At 36.2% G+C, this 23,039-nt stretch overlaps 1 protein-coding gene across 1 annotated transcript in view; it reads left to right on the top strand.

Annotated features, from left to right (window-relative positions):
* The first annotated feature begins 553 nt into the window (after positions 1 to 553).
* The window catches only part of LOC137405872 (MMS19 nucleotide excision repair protein homolog), a 40,126-nt gene continuing 17,640 nt past the window's right edge, over positions 554 to 23,039 (top strand). The window contains exons 1-10 of the mRNA XM_068092312.1: positions 554 to 610; positions 1,352 to 1,496; positions 3,298 to 3,423; positions 12,621 to 12,682; positions 14,486 to 14,647; positions 15,268 to 15,426; positions 16,713 to 16,770; positions 17,358 to 17,512; positions 19,395 to 19,642; positions 21,083 to 21,300. Coding sequence (XP_067948413.1) covers positions 1,403 to 1,496; positions 3,298 to 3,423; positions 12,621 to 12,682; positions 14,486 to 14,647; positions 15,268 to 15,426; positions 16,713 to 16,770; positions 17,358 to 17,512; positions 19,395 to 19,642; positions 21,083 to 21,300 — 1,282 coding nt within the window. The 5' untranslated portion in view covers positions 554 to 610; positions 1,352 to 1,402. The remainder of the gene's footprint in view (positions 611 to 1,351; positions 1,497 to 3,297; positions 3,424 to 12,620; positions 12,683 to 14,485; positions 14,648 to 15,267; positions 15,427 to 16,712; positions 16,771 to 17,357; positions 17,513 to 19,394; positions 19,643 to 21,082; positions 21,301 to 23,039) is intronic.

Genomic DNA, 23,039 nt, shown 5'->3' on the forward strand with positions numbered 1-23,039 from the left:
AAAAAACCAAATTTATCAAAAAAATTCATAAAAAGGGATGTAACTAGAAAAAAATCCGATTTCTTCGAAACAACCATGATTTTTCCAGCCCTGAAGAAGGCATTTAATAGGTAGATAACAGGTAACAGATAACGCTTCAGTCTAATTCAAAACCAAAGTTAACTAAATAGACTTTGGTTTATTAAAGTCTAGTTACCAGATAAAGGAGTCGGAAAGGAGTTAAAAGTATATAATTGTACCGAATTGTGTCTGCAATTCCATCTGTTGATGTTTATTAATGTTTCTTGCGATTATTACATCTTGAACCTACGTTATGTTTGTGTTGCATATAGTACATGTAGTTTATGTTGTAAAATAGAATTCGTCAAACAATAAATGGTTTTGCGTATGGATGCACATTGGCCTAGAGATTACCTTGTGTTACAGACCTTCCCTGACTGATATTGACAAAGGTACCAGAGCTAATGCAACACAATTACTCGCTGAGGTCATAAAGCATAGTATAAGCTTGTCAGGGGATGATGTGGAGCCGCTTACAGAATTCTTCTGTGACAGGATCAAGGACCACCATTCTATTGTGCCACATGTCCTCACCGCTTTCTGCGCCCTCGTGAGTTACTCCATTCTATGGTGCCACATGTCCTCACCGCTTTCTGCACCCTCGTGATTGACCACCATTCTATTGTGCCACATGACCTCACCGCTTTCTGCACCCTCAGGATTGACCACCATTTTATTGTGCCACATGTCTTCACCGCTTTCTGCACCCTCATGAGTGCCACCATCTTATAACCTACCGTGAAAATTCGTTTAATTTTCTAACCTTAGCTCGAATGAGTACATATCATTGTCTGATAAACATGATGAGCCGGTTGGTCACCTGTGATAATTGAAAAATGCCTCAGAAATTATTGACGAAGTATGGGTCACATAATCAGATTACGACTAGACGATTGGACCAAGCCGAAACAAAACTGTAAAGTAGCGATCATCTATATTTGATACAGGCTTTTCGGTAAAACCCGAAGTGTTTGTCATAAACTAGTGCTACGAGATGTTTTATATTGAGCCTTTTATTGGCCTTTCAATTTACGTGAGAACACCACGTGACAAAACAATAACCAAATATTATGACTACGTCAGAGAAATGAACTGATTTCAATCTACGGCGGTTTCGTGATGGCTACGATTAACTGTTCGTTTTTGAGCTTTTAAGAGCTTGTAATCACATTTCCACATATTTTGCACCTACAACACAGCAGATTAAGACATGGTGAATCTTTTGATACCAAATAACTGTAATGTTAACTTTGTTGCAAGTCAACCATAAACAGTTTGCTTTGTTTTTCAGACAGGAAGTGAGAAGCTACCAGATAATTGTGCTATTATTACTGCACGCGCCATGTTCCAGCACGGTGAAGTCCAGACTCTGATACAGCAGCACCGGGCTCTTGCCTTTCAGATAATAGTCAACCTTATGAGTCACAAGCTTGATGGTATGTCTAGTCTGATTTGTTAGTCAGCAGCTATATTTTCTGCCACCAGCATATTTTATTGTACGTTTGAACCAACCTAGTCCTTTGCAGCTGGCAATTCATTTATCCTTGTGCTATAAATAGGCCATATTGGTTTAAGGACACCATAAGATCAATGCTGCTCTAGTGCTCTTTATTGTTTTTAAGGCGCTCATATGTATCGTCCAGCCTTAACTTGCAATTATCTCAGCATAGAGATTTTTCGTCATGTACCATAAACTTTGTACAAATATTTGTTTTAACGTTCATTGTATTTTTCAAAGTACTTCATCCAAAGTTTCTTAAAACATCTTAGTTTTATGAATCGATACATCTTTATACAGTTCTTCTTCACATCAAATGGTTTTCTGTTGACCGAATAATGTTAAACAGTGTTTCATCCCTTCCTATTTTAGTTTTGAAAAATTATAGATTTCATAAAACTTAGTAACTGGTGAGGTAAAATTGACAAAAAAATAAAGCAGCGATTTTCTTAAGATTAAAGCAACAAATAATATAGACATGACACATTATCGGATCAAGGTGTTAGAAATTCTCCAAAATATAGCAATATATCATGTAGTATAAGCATAGCAGTATACAATGTAGTGGTTATTTGAAGGAATTAAGTGAAAGTGATTAGAAAAAGAATGCTTGACACATGGGAAGTGGAGACATTGGAGCGATGATTAAAGATGAAATTAAACATCAAAAATATTTTCTTCCTTTTTCTAGGTATCTGTTCCGTTATCCCATTGGCCCATGGCTTCATTAATGTATATATGGTAGATGTTACTATTATTGGCAGTAGACAATTAATTGCAAACATCTTTTGAATACGTTTACAATCACTACGGAAATTAGCTCATCCATTTATAAATAAGAATGTCTGTCATTTATATGATCAGTTATAGCAATAAAGTTTACGAATGAAAAAAACCACTTCATACTAGAAGCGAACTTGTAACCCCGGTTATGCAAACAGGCGTGTCTCTCTACTACTCCACACTGGTGTGTCTATCTACTACTCCACACAGGCGTGTCTATCTACTACTCCACACTGGACTAATTGGACTGGACTCTACTACTCCACACTGGACTAATTGGACTGGACTCTACTACTCCACACTGGACTAATTGGACTGGACTCTACTACTCCACACTGGACTAATTGGACTGGACTCTACTACTCCACACTGGACTAATTGGACTGGACTCTACTACTCCACACTGGACTAATTGGACTGGACTCTACTACTCCACACTGGACTAATTGGACTGGACTCTACTACTCCACACTGGACTAATTGGACTGGACTCTACTACTCCACACTGGACTAATTGGACTGGACTCTACTACTCCACACTGGACTAATTGTGCGCATACTTGCTACAACTGCCAGTCTTGAATCATTAAAATCATACTGACACATGAGTGCGAAATTCTCAATGGCGTTATTTCATGTTGCCAAAGACTGATCGCCTGTTAGCAATATGGCTTTTGTATTCTGACGCAGCCAATAAGGTGTAGCCTGACTATTATGCAAGCCTATTCTCTCACACGAAAAGTTTTTTTACTGCGAAAATCAACTAGCAAATGAATTTTCATAGCAATGAAGTTTATATCATATTTTGTCCTATACCTATAATAGAGAAGGTTCAAGTTAGGTGAAATGTGAAATCATAAATTGCTTGACTCGTATTGTGCCGTAGTCTACGAGGTCTTTTATTTACCTGTTGTATAACTGTTTTTAAACAGTGTTTACCTGCTATACTTTTGTAGTGCTGAGGTTGATGAAAGAAGAGTTTTCTGTTGGCTACATTCATATGATTGATGGTGAAAGGGACCCCCGCAATCTACTGACTATATTTCAGCTCACACCCCTTGTTATCAATGCTTTTCCTATTGGTAGGTCTGAACATCAATGCTATTTTTATAACACCATTTTTTTATTATGAAAAAAGATGAAATTGGTTTTTCATTGCGTATAGCATCAACTATGAAGGTATTATTGGCAATTGATGAAACAGGTTTATATTTCAAGTTTGTCTGTTATTCTGGTAGTACAAATAACATTGGAATTACTGGGGTGTTTATTACTGAGTGTTGTGTAAATCGGAGAGAATCATTATTTCACATTTCCACAGTTTTGTGAATTGTTTTGGCATTTTCATGTCGATACTTATTCAAAATTGAGGTTTTGTGTAACAGTTTTTGCGGGTCAAATCTTAATAGTGCTATATAAGTAAATATCGCTAAAAGTTTATTTATATTGGAAACTAATTACACTCTATGTGACAGCCATATCCATTCATAGTTCCATTTGTCAAGATATTTCAATGTATTTTTTAAGTCTGGTAAGAAACGAGTATTAAAACAGACAAGATTATAGGTTTGAATAGGTTGAGATCGTGGGTGCTGTGAAATTGTCCTTCTGCTTACCATGGTGAACTCCTTCCACTCAGGCAGCATTACTAGACTAGTATTTTCGAGTGTATTTCTAGCAGTCTATGAAAGCGAATGTTTTATCGCTTTAATAGCAGCTTTTTTATGAATCTTGCTTTAAAAGCTACCTAAAGCTCACACAGTAATCATTTAACAAGCGCAGAGGTTATTGATAACTTTCCTTGTGGTAGTGCTAATTCGTCAGAAACACACAAAGCTCTGAAAAAACCAACATGCTTTTATAGATTGATGTCCAGTTTCTCAGGAAAGGGATTTAGGCTATTGTCTCTCATTTTTTAATCGTACAAGTCCCCACTAAACCTGCTCAAAGCACAAGTTATTAAACAAACAATAAATTTTACTTACGGTTGAGCATTTATAACTTGATGAATTTGTAATCTACATTTGTGACTCATGCGCTTCTTGATATATTCTTATTTGGACATGTTAGTCGTGGAGTATGTGGTTGCATATCTGTTTAACCATTCCACAAATTCTGATGTTCAGCTGAACAGCTATGGAAATGGTGACTGATACACCATCTGGTAGCTAGATTATCTCAACTTCCTCAAATGTCTGTTAGCTATCATAAAACGAATATATTTTTTCCTATGCCATTCCCGAAATTGTTCTTGAAGTATGTAACTGACTGCTGTTAGTCCATGGTGGTTTCAAGATTTGTGGTTTCTGATGGTTGACCTCCAGCCACACTGCTCTTTAGGAATGACCTATTTAGTTTAGTGTAGTAGTTCCGCTCCTTAAAGGTTGACTTGCAACAAAATTCACATTACAGTTATTTGGTATCAAAAGATTCGCCATGTCTTACTCTGTTGTGTAGTAGGTGCCAAATATGTGGGAATGTCATTAAAAGCTCTTAAAAGCTCAAAAACTAACAGAAAATCGCAGCGACACGAGACCGCCCTAGTTTGGATTCGTTTTCCAAAACGGCTAAAATGTGACGTATGTGTGGGAGATGGTTTATGTTTACACTTTCATGCATCCTTATTCGTCGAACTATTTTCACAAATATACTTCACGCTTGCGATAAAAACCATGTCTATTGTTCTTACGCATCTATTTTATCGGCATCGTAATGCTGCAACTTTGAGCACTGATATCTCAAAACAGCATAAAAATATGTTTAATTTTTTAAACTTAGCTTGAACGATTGCATATCATCCTCTGATAAAAATGATGAGCTTTTTGGTCCGCTATGATGGTCGAAAAATTCTGTAGAAGTTGTTCGCGCCATAATGCGGGAATTGTTAGTCACATGATCACATAATGTTAGTTTCAGTTCAAGTTTGATCTATCGCAAATAACAGACATGTTTTCTCGTATTAAACTTGTTAATTTCAATTCGTCATAATCTCTAACGCGCCACATCGTGTTTGTGCAGCTGGCAAGCTGAGAAGCACCTTTTTTGGCCAAGAGCAGAGCAAAGACCAGACCTTCACCGGGCGTGGAGCAACTGGGCGAAGCTGGATGTGACAAACTTTATTTATTCGCTTGCTTACTCTTACCTTTGTTTTCGCCATTTCAAAGACGACATGTTTTCTAACCTGTTTGCATACTCCATGACACCAAAGCACGTGAGTAATTTATTTTATAACCACTTGTATTAGTGGTAGTAACTCGGGTTATTTTCTAGTATTCTCCTAATACTACTGTATTAATCTATATTTAATATTACAATATTAATGTCATTTAATTGTAATATGATATTATTAGTATTTTATCTTTTTAATTACGTGTATTATTTTTATTATAATAACAAAACTAATTCATACTGCATATCTATCTGTAAAACGTAATATATTAATCTATAATTGATAAAATAATGTTGTTTCACGATTAATTTCGCCAAATTTCTTAACCCCACTCACTTATAGATATGTTATATAAAATAGTTATTGTCATTTTCTGGTATCATCGTTAATAGCATATTAATATTATTAGATTATTAGTATTAGATGATGAAGAGTTTGTGCCAACCACTGAAGACTAGGAAGAGTTTGAGCGCTATGTTGGCCAGTGTCAAACGCTCTCCAATTACATGTCAGATAGAGCTGAACTTAACCAAACTTTACAAAATATAAAGAATATCCATAGAGTTATTACTCACATTTTTATGTTTACAATATCATGGATTCTGATAAGGTTTGGTAAAATCTGTGTCATGATTGCATGGCTATAAATTTATTCTTTTTCTGATCAAGCAAATATGATATAATAACAGGAAATGATGTTGTACAAATCTTATTGCAAGTCAACTATTGTGTTGTGATTTCAGACACGAATCCTCCTTTAAAGTGGAGAAAATAATAGTAAGTGTGACAGCACTCCAGCGACTATTTCACTGCCACGCCTGAGCCCTCCCCTGCTCATTCACGATGGTGCGAGAAGGCGGATGGATAGAGTTAAAGGTTACATGTGCCTCCTGTCACCAATCGTACACTTGGGAAACAACTGCCAGGGTGAACAGAGCTCACGTCATCAACCCCCTGCTGGAAGCTGCATCACTCTTTTCTGGCAGATGCCTTACGCAGAACCTCCGTTTTCTGTCGCTCCTGAACATCGCGATACCAAGCCACAGCGTTTGCCTCTACCAACAAAGAGAATACTTACATGGTGTGAGTGTTAATATTTACCCATAAACTTGGAAAATGTGAGTAAAAGCTTGGCAAACTAATTGAATAACGACATTTGAAAACAATTTTTTTCTTGAAATGAAAATATGTCATTCTTCAAGCGAAATATATCATAATTTAAAATTCTGATTCCTCATCATAATATAGCACAAAAAGGATTCTACATTCTTAGACTAATGATAATGATACAAATTAATCTTGTATAATGAAGTTTTACAATACTTTACAGTGTATTGCTGAGCAGTACACCCTGCATAACGAGGGATTGATGGCAGCAATCGATTGGGAGCTTGATTTGGCAGGTGACGGTAGATGCGATAGTCCGGGGCATTGCGCACTATACGGGGCCTACAATATGATGGATCAGAGCTGCGGTTTAATAGTCAGCAGCCATCTTGTCAAGGTAAAACTTTGATAGTTTTTACTTCACAGCCTGACAAAAACCCAAATTTTTTAGTAGTTATCAATACATAAACATGAAGTTGCTGGTCTAGCTAAATAATTCATTCAAATAATGCGAAAGTGATTTTTGGTCGTAACTTTTTTTACTTTGCAGTCAACGGAGACCACCAGCTCTAACGCCATGGAGCTGGAAGGCTTCAAGCGATGCCAGTACGATCTAATTTCCCACGGCCTGAGAGTGAGGTCCATTACAATGGATGTTGTTACAGAGGTTGTGTGCATACCGCAAGCTTGTGTTTTGGCTTATGCAGCAAATTCGTCGTGGTGAGCGGCGGCCTCTACCTGCCTGCTTGGTGTCTAAGATTCGGGCTCTTTTCCCACCAACAGATGATGAAGAAGAGTTTGCAGACTATGTGTTCAAGGGCTTCTGCTATGGCGATGAAGAGACTCAATGACTTTGATTGAGAATTCTAGATCAACTCTATATCATAGGTGGTACTCATTTTTATTGCATTGTCATTTCATTATTTTACTTTTATTCAGGCTAAGCCACATGGTGACTACACACCATGTAGCCAACAAACTAATTTTTGTTAGTAAATTGCTGTTACATTGCTTCCATATTAAAAATCACATGATTAATGTGCATAAATCTGCCATCACTGATTTTATAAAATAAAAACAAATACATAGAGGAATGCGTATTGGTTTCACCGCTTACCAAAGTCGTTGAGTCTCTTCATCGCCATAGCAGAAGCCCTTAAAGACGTAGTCTGCAAACTCTTCATCATCCGTTGGTGGGAAAAGGGCCCGAATCTCAGACACCAAGCAGGCAGGTAGAGGCCGTCGCTCACCGCGACGAATTTGCGGCATAAGCCAAAACACAAGATTGCGGTATGCACACAACCTTTTCCGAGCATTTGGCGGTTGCTCTCCAAATGGGAATAGATTATCTACCAAAACAATTATTGAAAAACAATAATTGCTGATCATCAAAATAATCTGGATCTTTATATAATAAAATCATAAAACTATTACACTCTATACTGTAGTAAGTGTACAAGCCAAATATAACAGTTCTCCTTGTGTTCCACAAGTTCAGAATATGTGTGTTCAACCGATGCATTAAATGTGTAACACAAGAATTGTAGATAATGCTTGACACATTAGCATAGCTTTGGTGTTGTTGGCATTAAATGAAAATCCAACTCACTATGATATCGCAGGTAATTATTCCACCCCAACTCAAGGGGTGCAGGCGCCACAATTCGTCCACACCAGGATGCATACACAGGCATTCATGCTCCCCGCGGTCATGGAGACGATGCGCAAACTCAGCATCATGGCAGCACAAACATTCAGGAAGAGATGGCATGTCTTGACAGCGCTTGCAGACACACCACTCTGTAGCCGATGGTATTAGCTCCTAAAGGAATGAACAGATATGTCTATGCAACCATAGCTAATACATCAGATCGATGTTATCCAACAGTATATCAGTGCAGTACTAGATTTAAATATTAAAATTGTTAATGTTGTCATTCGAGAAAAATCTAATTATTTTTTCGCAATATGAAGCGATAATTATCATCATTAAAATCATATACATGTATATAATAATAATATTCGTTCTATCACTCTCAAGCTAAAACTATTACTACTAGCTAGCTTGGAACATAAGAGCTGGCTAGTGGCGGTGCTTACTTGCTGGGAGGTTTGATTCTGTTGAAAATCTTCTTCAGATAGAGCGTAAGGCTCGAAACGCCAGGGTCTTAACTCTTCAGAATTCGACATTTTTTATTATCGCAACTCGGACATGTACGCGTATGTTGAATGTCGGACGGAATGGCCAAGCTGAAACTGTAAAGTAGCGAGCATCTATATTTGATACGGGGTGTTAGGTACAACCCAAAGTGTTTGTCATAAACTATTGCTACGATAAGTTTGATATTGAGCTTTGTATTGGCCTTTCAATTCAGGCGAGAACATCACGTGACTAGACAATAACCAAAATCCGTGGATACGTCATCGAAATCAAGAGATTCCAATATACGGCGGCTTTTTGTTTTTGAGTTTTTAAGAGCTTTTAATCACATTTCCACATATTTAGCACCTGCCACACAACAAAGTAAGACATGGCGAATCTTTTGATACCAAATAACTGTAATGTGAATTTTGTTGCAAGTCAACCTTTAAAGTCCGTTTACATTAGTTCTTCTATTTTGGTGCTGTGACAAGCTTGACTTCTAGAGTCTGATTAAGGTAGCATTTGAGCATGTTTAGTATCAAGCAGTGATCAGTTTGCCTTGTTTCTTCATATATTGTGTGGTTTGAGCAATGGTTATGCCAACAATTTTGTTTGTTAGTATGCAATGTCAATCTTTTTGGATCTTGCACTTTTTATATCGAGTCTTCAATGGTTACCTTGAGAGATTTTGCTTTCTAGTTTCGCCGACACTCGCTTTTCCTAGAGCATTAAATGCACTTACCACCATGTAATTATATGTTCTAAGGTCTCTTATTGCGGCTTACTCATTGAAACATGGATGCCATCTACATTTAAGACTTAGTGGTTTGACGCCTCTGGGGTAGTTTTACTGAACATTCTTTAGTTGGAGTAATATGTGTACAGGTATTTACTGGAGTGTGTGTGTGTGTGTTTGCCTTTTAAAGGAACATGCCAGAAGTTCTTTTCTCTGTTTGTCCATGTTTGCGTTCACTTCGCGAGGGATATTTTGTTGGCTCCGATCTGTCTTTGGTCGGGGTCAAAGCTGATATTCAACACCTCCCTTTCAAGTTCTTTATTTTGGGGTGTATACACACCTTCACTACTGTGAAATGATATGCATGCAGCAGTAATATACTCAGTTGTACTGATAAGTTGCATATCAAAGAGACAAAAATATGTATGCAATACAAAATGCAGTGCATACAAAACACAGTCATCCAGCTATTAGCTTGTTTTTTTGTTGATTCCCTTATTATTAAATATTAGTTGAGTGGATAAAAGTTACCTGGGCACACGAGTAGTAATCATCCTTCAACATCCTGAACAGATGTGTAGTAACAAGTTATGAAATATTATGTAGATATGGTGTGATAGAGAGGGGCTCTTCTCAAGTTTATGGGTCTCACTTGCTGTGCTTCAATTATTCGATCATACTGATGACACGGCTTGGGTGTAATTCATTTTCAAAAAACCTACTTCCGGGTCATTTTGTGGCCGAATGTAATCCAAGAATGACCATCTAAAGCTTTCAGTAACGATTAGTAGATGCTCATCCTTTAAAAAAGTAATAAAACTTCACTATTCAAGGAAGGAAGGTTGACAACCCATTTACAGTTACAACCCAGTTGCACATAGTAGTGAGATTTTGAGGGCTGAGCCTGGTCTGTGTCTATGTAGCGGTGCCTGATACTACATTTAGGTCTAGCCATACCCTCTGTAGGTGGTGAGATGGGGAGGTTCAGCCTCTCCGAGCACATAGGTTTTGCCGCAGCCCATCTGTTTGTCTACACCAAGAATCGTGTCTCATTGCCTCTGGTATGTTTGTTGTTAGATCTGCCAAGGTTTGCTGCTGTCTTAGAGATTAGTCCATGGTTGGACTGCAGTAAGTTATTCCATTTATTCACAGCAAAGACCTCATGTCTCCACACACCTCTGGTCTGTCTGAAGATCTTGGGTCACGAACAACAACTGGCAACGCTGGCTGCAATGAACTTCTATTATTGCAGCATGACATCAATTCATGAATCCTCGATTCGGAGTCACGCATTTGGCATTTGTTAAAGCTTCGATTCATAAAGACATACTGTTGAAAGTCGTATAATATCTGACAGCATGTGTTAATTATTATTGTCAGACTGCAGCAAAATTAATAGGAGCCAGTTGCCTTTGTGCTAGACTCATAAATATACTATCATAAAACCATAAATTATAGCCGCTATCAGAAAATTAGTTGATGATTTCAATTTGGAATCTATGTTGAATCGTGCAATAGACCCACAAATAGACTGTATGACCTTCACCTTTGAAATTATTTTTATTAAAAATGTTTATTGTTGTTTTGTGAATCTCTCTAGCGGACCAGTTTTCATCAGGTTTGTAATAGTTACTTAGCTCTGAATGTAATACTATAAAAATATAGTTTTTTATTTTTTTATAGTAATACCCTATGCAATTTAGCAGCTAAAGTTTATGGTTCATATTGAATATACATGTAGATGGTAAATTTTGGCTAACCATAATAATTAATAATATGATATATGTATAAATAAACCTCACTTTTTATATATATTGTTTATAAATTGTAGTCTGACTTTGACGATTTTCATCATTTTATTTAATTTTCCACATTTCAATAATATTTCATTAGTATAGGAATACATGTCCAAAGTAAAACCCTGGATAGACACAAATCCTTACAATGTATATTTTAAGTGTCAGTTCATATCTTTTACTAGATGAACACTTGGCGTTGCGCGGGTAATAAAAACGTCTTAGCACAGTACATTTATTTTTATTCAACATATAATAACAGTCACCATTCTCACTTTTAAACTTCAAATCATGAAGATCATATCATGATCTGCAAGAAAATGTAACATTATAATGTACTACTTGCAGTACGTACTTTGAGGAGTTTTTACCTTTGAGACAGACAACATAAATATTGAATTTAGCTTAAAGGAATTTAGCTTGTTAAACCATACAGTACTTAAAACTAAGTTTTAGTATGTACATGTATTTTACTAAACTTCAACTTTTTCATGGGCGAAAATTTTATGACTTATCTATTTTTGAATTCGTTTTTACTAAAAGCTTATAACGAATAATGCTAAACTGAAATAGCGAACATCGTATATCTCTTTCAGGCATTGTGGGAAGGATTTCGACAATTAGCATATCGACATTTTCATCATGAGCACTACACAGACTGCCAAATTTTATTTTTGAGAAATTTTTGTTGATATCGTATGGCAGAAAACAAATTCGCCCTAGAATGGTGAAGACAAAAAAAGCATCATTTTTCATATAGTAAGGCAAAAAAATCTTTTAACAGGCGCAGCATATTAATTAATAATTCAGCGTGCGCAATCACAAAATGGGTATATAGTATATGGTGAGAGCGATGGGAATGATAAGCAAGGCATGGGCTTGTGGTTAGGTATGTTTGTCTATCTGTTTGTCTATTGTCAAATCCAGTATGATGCGCTTTTTTCCTTCCTAGATCCTAATCTAGGAGGAAGACATAGCTGAACAGATTACAGACAATGACAGACAAACTTTGAGATTTACATATACATGCGTTGAATCAAAAAATATTCTGTATTAAGGTACATTGGATCAGTCAGGGGCATATGTAGATGCTCTACGTCTAACCAACCTTGACATAATCTCTAAATGATCAGCAGCATATACATGTTTTTGCCCTGGAATGCCATATGATATGTTAAACGAAATTTGAAAAAATGTTAATCGATTCCTCAGTCTTTCAAAGTCTAATTCACATGTCTGAATGATTTTATATTTATGTGTTGGCCTCAGTCTGTCTCATAATTTTGTCTTCTGATTAGCTTACTTTATCGTTGTTGTTCTGTTTGTAGGTGTCTGTTGTGAAGAGTTGTTTGATGTTACTTCCTGCTATTTTCCAGTTGATTTCACTCCTGTAAGTAAATTCCTGTGTGGACCATAAGTACAGTACACCCTCAAGATATGATTTTAATCTGTTCCAGGGTTGGCATCATGTGATGAAAAAATCGCATGGAGGGGTAGGGAAACCGTAGTAATTTTATAATACAAACATTCCCTGGTAAAAATTATCAAAATTTCATGCAAGCACTGTACATATTAAAATTAGTAACAAAATGGTATGTTAACCTTAGCAACTATAATTACTTACAGTACCTTTAGTATATTTAGCGTATTTATTGGTTATGATTTGCATTAAACAGTAACATTACAATGTGCTATGTGCAGTACTGCGTAGCATAGGGAGTTCTTACCTTCAAAGCAGACGTAGGCCTATCTATAACATAAACTTTGAATCGCTTCAAATAAGTTTAGCTTACTAAACACAAATACTTAAAGCTAAGTTTTAGTATGTATTTTTAACTATTTTACTGAATTTCAACTTATCACTAACATTTTATCACCTACCAGTTTCTGTCTTCGTTTTCTCTACAAATTTTAGCCGACCTGATGAAAACCTTTTTCAACCTAAGTCGCCAAGAAAGTCCAAGCGATGCTGTTCTAGAAAATGTTCTGTTATGTCATGAAGTGGATTTTTGTTAGCAGGTTAAGAGAAGTTATTCAACCATTGACCTTTTGTTTGAAGGGAAATTTGATTGCAACTCCAACATTTCTACAGGTTTCAAAGCAAAATATTATCGTTTTTCGCACAAGAAATGCTGAACCGAGAGAAATCGATCATCGTGGCTCTTTCAAACGTTGTGGAAACGTTCTCAACGTCTTTGTTAATTCAACGTTTGTAATAAACACACCGACTACCAAATTTGAACTCGAGCGAAAATTTTGTTGAATTCGTATGGTGAAATGAGATTCGTATGTCGAGGTAAAAAAATCATTATGTTCCACTTGTAAGGGGAAAAAATCTTATTACGGGGTAATCGTATCCTGAAGGTGCACTGTACAGCCAAACATTGATTTGTGATCACGTCTACATACTAATTTTTAGACACATGATTTTAAATATGTAAATAATTATTTTGACATATGAAGTGATTTACAAACGCTAGATCCAAATTTTTTCAAAACATTCCAGTTATTTTAGGAGGGAAATCTTAATAAAATTTTAAAATAGAACATGAAAATAGTAAAAGAATTATAAAGCAAATTAATTTAAACTGTATTTAATGGAGTTAGAGTAAGTTACACTGCAGAGTTTTATTACACGCTGCCACTAAACTTATGCATGGCCGAGCTTATGCTTTCATTCACATGTTTTAAAGTTTAAAATATGCCAAGTCTCAGAGATGAATGAATATACGGTATACCGTATAAATACAAGGTTTAATATGTCATTTCAGTGATGGATTAATACATATAAATTTGACGTTTTATACATGGAGTATCAGAGAGGAATGAATATTTTTGATTCTACATAAAACTTAACAAATAGTTTCGCTTCAATTTGGCCTAAAGGACCTTTAAAATACTGCCACATGAGATTTATGAGATCCTGAAACATAGTTGTATATAAATGGAGTTGCAAATGGAAAATGTTTGTATTTATCGATCATGCAGTTGGATTAAACGTAGTAACCCTATTGACCAGGGGATAATTTGGAAAAGCTGTCCAATTTTGTGTTGTAGCCCCAAATCATTTGTATACTCATGCGGGGGGGGGTGGGTTTTACTAGAGATTTTGTACTAATCGATCTTGTTGGTTATTAGGATGAGTGATTAGTCCTTGAGGTGAACCGACTATAACTAACTCCTTGCTTTTTAGCCTCCCGGGCAAGCTTTTCAGATAACAAAAGAAGAGCTAGCAGACCAGCTACGAGCAGCGATGGCTGCTACCCCTCGTTTCTCCCAATATTGTCTTCCATTGCTCATTGAGAAGATTTCATCAGACCTCCAGTCTGCCAAGCAAGACTCATTCAAGACACTGGTAGGCGACAGCTATTGAAATTCTTTAGGATTTCATTTCTTTATTCATTGGAGCAGGTGAACTAACAGCTGCGTCAGTTCTAAATGCTCCAAGTTCCAAAAGCTACTCTTCATCTCTCTGTGTCGAGTTGTCTTTGTTTGAGAGGTAATTAGTGAGGGAAGGATAGAGAGTAAAGGGGAAAGAGAGAGGGAGAGTGGGAGAAAGAGGTGGAGAGAGTGAGAAATGAAAGGAGAGAGGAGGATAGGAGAGAGAGGAAAAGAGAGAGAAAATGAGATGGAGGCTCAGAGGGAGAGAGAGGGTGAGAAAGAGTGAGAGAGGAGAGGGAGAGAGAGGAGAGGAGGAGAGGGAGTGAGACATGGTAGCAGATATTACGACACTACAGTTGGTTAGGTATATGTCATTAAAGCAGCATGCAGCTGCGCTCAGTGAAAAGAAAAGATGTATACGGTATTCACAGCTATCATAAGGATTGGTTTCTCTGCTTGGAATGAAAATGTTCATGCTCATTACAACAATGCAATTTGTAATTTCAGTTTACTTTGGGTTGCATGTACAGATGTTTTTCAGTGCCTATACCTGCTTTTATTGTGGGATGTGCTGGGAAATTTTACCATCTGCAGGTTTCTTGTTGCAATGTATATGGGGTGGAAGACCTACGTCCCTCTATGAGATCGCTGACGCAGCTAGTGGTTCGAGAGGCTATGCTTTCACCATCTTCTAAGACAGAGGAGCTTGCCTTAGAAGCTATAACTGCTTTAGCCCACTGCCTTGCAGCTCCGGTATGTCATACTGTAGCCCTGTCAGGTTGACCTCCATTTTAGCGAGTGACTCAAGACTGGTGCACACTATATCACAATATGTTGACGTTAATCACACAATACCTGTTAGTTGTCTGTAATAACATTGTTCAGGCTATCGCAAACCCATCTGTATTTACATCAGTGAATAGTCTGCGCATAGCATTTTCATTATACAATGAAACGGTGAAATACTAGTCCTGCACCAACTAAGTGTCATGAAGGGAAATATAGATCAAGCAATCTGCAATAGCCAATCACCGTCGCTGAAGTGTTGTACAATACACAGACTGTCGAAATATCGGGATAAAAATATCGGGAAGGTTTGACAGCTGCAATGTGTTCTAACATACCTGTAATGCATCAGTGATGCCATCGCTCTACAGTGCACATTGTCTACACATGATCATCGAGGAACGATGCCGACATACTGCGATATAGTTTTTAGGGTCTAAGTTCGTTAGAAGTGACAAGCAACTAAACCAAATGCTACATGGTAGAGACCGAATAAAGTGTAAAGGACGCTCCTTGCTCCGCATGTTTTTCAGTCACCGCTTAACTTTGATTGGTTGACCAGGTTCATAAGAGACTTAGGTTTCGTCATGTGTGTTTATGTCATTTTTTTTTTATTGAGTGTTTTTTCTTTGATTGCTTTTTGTGCGCATAATTGTGTAAAACAGATGCAAGACAAAAAGTGTATCATATACCTAGGTCCATGTCTGTCATGCGCAACCCTTTTGAGCATGCTGAATATTAGCCCAAGTTATTTTACTATAAGCAAATGGCGATATATTGATGCATCCTCAAGTTTGAGCTCTAAAATGGATTCAGGGACGGAATACTGTTTTGTTTAAAGGTCTTGTTAAATAGGCTGCCTTCAGTTATATTTTCTGTTTAAATAGTTTAATTGTAAGATTCTAGTTTACTTTTCATCTACTATGCACATTAGTTTCTTGTGGTAATACTTCTGAGGTACGTTACTAATATAGATTTAATTAATCTTAAAAGAAATGTGTACGAGCTTAGCGAAAATGAGAAATTTTTAATGATATAATTGATATAGAAGTTGAAAATATATTAGTAATTCTTAAAATTGTACTTTATTTTTTGCAGTCAATCAAACAGACTAACTAAAACGTAACTTAATTATTCCGCTCTCTAGGTAAACAATTCTCTTTTTAAACTAGACCATTTTTGAGTAAAGGAATTATTAGAGTTGTCAATCTTTCCATTTTCTGACGAAATTCAGTTATTGATGTTGATTTTAGGTCGATGGTGTGATCATGTACACAGATGTTGATGAATACACTCTTTCCATTATCAAAGGTTTGTTTCACTTTCCACCTCTTTAGGTTTATTTTCCTTTTTTTATCTTTCCTTTTGTTGAACCCAAGGATTTGTTGAATAAATACTACATGTACTTGGCCTGCTCGTGGTGAGATGAAAACGCTGCCAGAGCGAGACGTCATCAGGCTCACACCAGAACTAGCACATGCGAGAGAATAAAAGTGATGCTAGATGCGGCTTTTTTATATCGCAAACAGTTTTGTCAAAGAGCTCTCCCCCTTCATGCCATTTCCATTCGGAACCACCATTGATGGTCCAAATGTAGTAAAAATACTAACGCTTTTCTAATAGGATAAAACAACAAGCAATGTGGTACGAACAGCTATGCATAACATTTAAAATTGGAATAACTATGTTCTTCATACTGGTAACTGAATATATACGTATTAGAAACTTGTCTTTTGTAAAAAATTTCTAGTTAGTTGCTCAAGTAATCATCTGCTTGTTGACTTGCCCCTAACTGGACTTTGTAAAAGCCTTAAAGGGTAGTGCAATGCCTATGTGATCTTGTTTGCTCTGTTGTTAGGATATCCATCCGTGTATCATTACCATTATTTTATTGACAGACTGTAAGCATCACCTGTTTGAGCCGGAGCATGCCCTCGCAGCATCCAGTGTTAAGATATTGAAAGCACTTGTCTGTTCACATAACCATGTGGCTGATCTTGTGCTGACTGATGCACTGCCAATCATACTTGAGAAACTTAACTCCTCCCAGGAGGTAATCACGTTCGGTTTAGGATTGTAATTACTCTGTGTTACTGTAGCAGGATAATAGGAATAGAGAGATAATTATTCAAGTTTCAGAAAAGATTTAGTCTTAGTAGAAGATTAGCTGTAAGCCTGGCGCTGCCTGAGTTTTCTGTCATATTTAATCAGATACTCCGTAGGTGGGTGTTTAAGAGTCTGGTTCTTAGGAACCAAAACGCGGTTTTACACCAAATATTGTTGGTGGCCTGGCTGAAGGCATGGAGCATATGGGTGTGCAGTTTGGACGAAATCGGCCAAAAAATGTGAAAATGCGTAGCGTTTCCGCTGACACACATACACACATGTACACATCCAGTATTATTTATTAATATGCGGTAGACAATTCTATAATGTATACCTCCTATAATGTTAATTTCACATTACATGAATAATTATGTTAAGTCTTTTCATCGTACTGCATAAAAAATTCTATATAGCGTAAATTTTGTACTACGTAAGAAGTTTCATATAGAGTAAAGTATCAAGTTAGTACAAGTTCTCAAATTCTATTTGAATAACGAGAGTCTTGTAGTTAGCCTCAAAATATCGCTCTTTTTTCTTCCTGCATTTGTGAGAGAAAACGACGTAAAGAGTTACCTCTATTTATTATTCATTGTATACAAGTACTGTGACAGTCTAGTTCGCCGTGAGAGATCGTCAGGAGTGTCAATAAAGCACAGAGAAAGAGTAGCTGCTCAACTATTCAGCAATACCTAAAGGTGATCGAATGGTCCAGGTGTTACAGCGTCGGTCTACCAATTTTCATGTCACGAGTTGGAGTATCATCGAAAGCTATTTTTTATTCTAACCTTGAACCCCGGAGACAGGTGACGGAACTGATAGACACCGTGCTTATGGTTGTCAAGATATTTTTGTGTTTTACTTTATTGTAGGTATATAAAATATTCACTTTTATTCTTCCTTTACAGAATAGACTTTGAGGTCTAAAAAAAATAAACAAATCGTAGTAAATTATCATCGAAGGTGTGCGTACCTCTTAACTTAATGTAAAGTTACTGCAAGCATGGACCATAAAGCGAGTAAAAGTGATAAGAAACAAGGTAAAAGTTGTCAACATAAACCGATAATACTACAGTTGCTGCACAGCCAATAAATTAAAAAATTATGTCTAGTTTTTTCCCTCTTTAAAATTTACATTGTCAGAGCGTTTACTGTACATGTAAATAAATGCCAGCTATTCAATCATATCTCAATTGTTAGAAAAAAATCAAGGATTTATACCTTTACTGAAATTGTTACTTGCTTCCATAATTACTTTGTATTACTGACATCATTGTCTTGATCACTGCGTTAACATAGTCAAACCTCTATGTATAATCTGCTGTGTTTACGTACAGTGTAACATACACTAACTCATACTAGATGGAATTAAAGGTAGTGATACAGATGGACAGTGCAACTTATGCTAAATTATATTTGATCTTTCTCAGCCTCTTCTTTAACTTATGATGCATCAATGTTTCGACAAGCTTATTATAGGTATAACTTGTTAGAGCTTGTAGCTGAAATGCTTTGGATAATTTGTTGTTAACTAGTCTCTAGAACAAGTGGTGCAGCAGTTAGTTATTAAATAACTTGTCAAAGTTTTTAAAAAAACATGTAAATACATGTATAAGCGTAAAGGTTGTAAAAAATGTCTTTTAATTTTACTAATAGTTTTCCATTACTTTTTCCTGACATCATCAACTAACAATAAAGTATTCTAATCTTTTGTTGGTAAACTAAATGGCCTGGAGCCTGGCCATAAGCTGCCGCTTGCAAAAAAATGTCTCGTTTCCTACCCTCATCAGCTGTGCTGTTTGTACTATTGTCAGCAACTGTTCTTTTCACAGGATAAAAAGAAAGGTTTTTATTTGGACACAATCAAGCAGCTGTTTGGGAGTTGTCCTGCTGATGTATTAAAGCACAAGCGGCTTGCACTGCCTTCTGTGCTTTCTTACCTGGTTCATGGATCAGAGACTGTGCTGACTGCCTCTGTACAGTGCATGGCCACCTTGTCTGATTCTACCGCTGACTCATCAGACTCTGTTTGCGCTAAACTCCTAGAGATGGCTCATGGCAGCGAGTCTACATCACTCAGGTGGGCTACATTTTCAGCATCATTCTTCGTCTATAATTCTTTTGCTAAAAATGGCTTACATTCGTGTTAGGTAGTGTTAGAACAGCCATATAAGTCAATTGCGGTAAAAGCACTTGGTGGCAGCTTTTTTCAACAATAAGATTCTTCCTTGTACACAGTCAACGAGTCTTTGTATGCATCTTATTGGACGGGGAAAGCTGCCACTAGCTATATAAATATCAGACTCCCTGAATATTTACCTGTCAATCCTAGCACAGGAGGATGATTTTATTTGGAAAGTCTTATGCCTCTTATTGGTAAGTTTTTTATTTGATACATTCAAACAAGTTTCTTCAAGTTTGCTCTTCCCTTGTTTTTCAAGGCGTGATATCGTCTTATTACTGTATCACTGTAACTGTATTAGATATAATTGAGTTTTACACTACAGACTCGGAAGGTTGATTTGCAACAAAATTCACATTACAGTTATTTGGTATCAAAAGATTCACCATGTTTTACTCTGCTGTGTTGTAGGTGCAAAATATGTGGAAATGTGATTACAAGCTCTTAAAAGCTAAAAAACGAACAATAAATCGCAGCCATCACGAAAATGCCGTAGAATGGAATCTCTTTATTTCTCTGACGTGCTCAAACCATTTGGTTACTGTTTTGACACGTGATGTTATCATGTGAAATTAAATGCCAATAAAAGGCTCGATATAAAATTTCTCGTAGCACTAGTTTATGACAAACGCTTCGGGTTCTACTGGGAAGCCTGTATCAAATATAGATGCACGCTACTTAACAATTTTGTTTCAGCCTGGTCTAATCATCTAGTCGTAATTTGATCATGTGACCTATACTTTCTGTCAAATAGCGTGAACAGTTTCTGCAGGATTTTTTGACTATCACAGGTGACTGACAGGCTCGTCATGTTAATTAGATGATGATATGCACTACCTTGAGCTAAAGTTGAAAATTAAACGAATTTTTATGGTAGGTTTTGAGATATGAGTGTTCAAAGTGACAGCATTACAATGATGATGAAATTGACGCGTAAGGACAATAGACATGGTTTTATTGAATGCGTGAAGTATATTTGTGAAAATATTTCGACGAATGAGGCTGCATGAAAGTGTAAACAGAAGCCATCTTGTTCAAGCACGTCCCGTTTGAGCTGTTTTGGAAAGGGATTCAAATCTGTGGCGTTTTTGTGATGGCTGCGATTAACAGTTTGTTTTGAGCTTTTAAGAGCTTGCAATCACATTTCAACATATTTTGCACCTACAACACAACAGAGTAAGGCATGGTGAATCTTTTGATACCTAATAACTCTAATGTGATTTTTGTTGCAAGGCAACCTTTATGGCTCATAAGGTTCAGGTACACACTATTTGCTGATACATGAATGTGCAAGATTTCACACTTCAGCATTTTTAACTCCCTATTTCTGATTCATAGAAAAGAGGCATCACAGTGTTTAGCTGTGTTTCTGGCTGACAAGACAAGTGACAGAAGTGAATCGATATTATCTCCTCTCTGTGGGAGACTTACCTTCCCTAGCTCACTTGAGCCCTCTACCTTTAACACCATTGATATACTTGTACAACATTGTGGGGCTGATAGGTGTCTTCCCATTCTGCAGCCACTTCTTGACTGCTGTCAACTCTGCGCTATTGGTATGTACGTGTATCAATTGTAATTGGACAGATTGACACTGCATAGTCTGATAGTATGTTATCCATATTGTTTATAGTCTAATAGTATGTTATCCATGCTGTTTATAGTCTGATAGTACGTTATCCAAACTGTTTATAATCTGATAGTATGTTATCCATGCTGTTTATAATCTGATAGTACGTTATCCAAACTGTTTATAGTCTGATAGTATGTTATCCATGCTGTTTATAATCTGATAGTATGTTATCCATGCTGTTTATAGTCTGATAGTATGTTATTCATGCTGTTTATAGTCTAATAGTATGTTATTCATGCTGTTTATAGCCTGATAGTATGCTATCCATGCTGTTTATAATCTGATAGTATGTTATCCATGCTGTTTATAGTCTGATAGTATGTTATTCATGCTGTTTATAGTCTAATAGTATGCTATCCATGCTGTTTATAATCTGATAGTATGTTATCCATGCTGTTTATAGTCTGATAGTATGTTATTCATGCTGTTTATAGTCTAATAGTATGTTATTCATGCTGTTTATAGTCTAATAGTATGCTATCCATGCTGTTTATAGTCTGATAGTATGTTATCCATGCTGTTTATAGTCTGATAGTATGTTATTCATGCTGTTTATAGTCTAATAGTATGTTATTCATGCTGTTTATAGTCTAATAGTATGTTATTCATGCTGTTTATAGTCTGATAGTATGCTATCCATGCTGTTTATAGTCTGATAGTATGTTATCCATGCTGTTTATAATCTGATAGTATGTTATCCATGCTGTTTATAATCTGATAGTATGTTATCCATGCTGTTTATAATCTGATAGTATGTTATCCATGCTGTTTATAGTCTGATAGTATGTTATCCATGCTGTTTATAGTCTAATAGTATGTTATCCATGCTGTTTATAGTCTAATAGTATGTTATTCATGCTGTTTATAGTCTAATAGTATGTTATTCATGCTGTTTATAGTCTGATAGTATGTTATCCATGCTGTTTATAATCTGATAGTATGTTATCCATGCTGTTTATAATCTGATAGTATGTTATCCATGCTGTTTATAGTCTGATAGTATGTTATTCATGCTGTTTATAGTCTAATAGTATGCTATCCATGCTGTTTATAATCTGATAGTATGTTATCCATGCTGTTTATAGTCTGATAGTATGTTATTCATGCTGTTTATAGTCTAATAGTATGTTATTCATGCTGTTTATAGTCTAATAGTATGCTATCCATGCTGTTTATAGTCTGATAGTATGTTATCCATGCTGTTTATAGTCTGATAGTATGTTATTCATGCTGTTTATAGTCTAATAGTATGTTATTCATGCTGTTTATAGTCTAATAGTATGTTATTCATGCTGTTTATAGTCTGATAGTATGTTATCCATGCTGTTTATAATCTGATAGTATGTTATCCATGCTGTTTATAATCTGATAGTATGTTATCCATGCTGTTTATAGTCTAATAGTATGTTATTCATGCTGTTTATAGTCTGATAGTATGTTATCCATGCTGTTTATAATCTGATAGTATGTTATCCATGCTGTTTATAATCTGATAGTATGTTATCCATGCTGTTTATAGTCTGATAGTATGTTATCCATGCTGTTTATAGTCTGATAGTATGTTATCCATGCTGTTTATAGTCTAATAGTATGTTATTCATGCTGTTTATAATCTGATAGTATGTTATCCATGCTGTTTATAGTCTAATAGTATGTTATCCA

Source organism: Watersipora subatra, chromosome 1 (genome assembly GCF_963576615.1).
Source record: "Watersipora subatra chromosome 1, tzWatSuba1.1, whole genome shotgun sequence".
Taxonomy (NCBI): Eukaryota; Metazoa; Bryozoa; class Gymnolaemata; order Cheilostomatida; family Watersiporidae; genus Watersipora; species Watersipora subatra.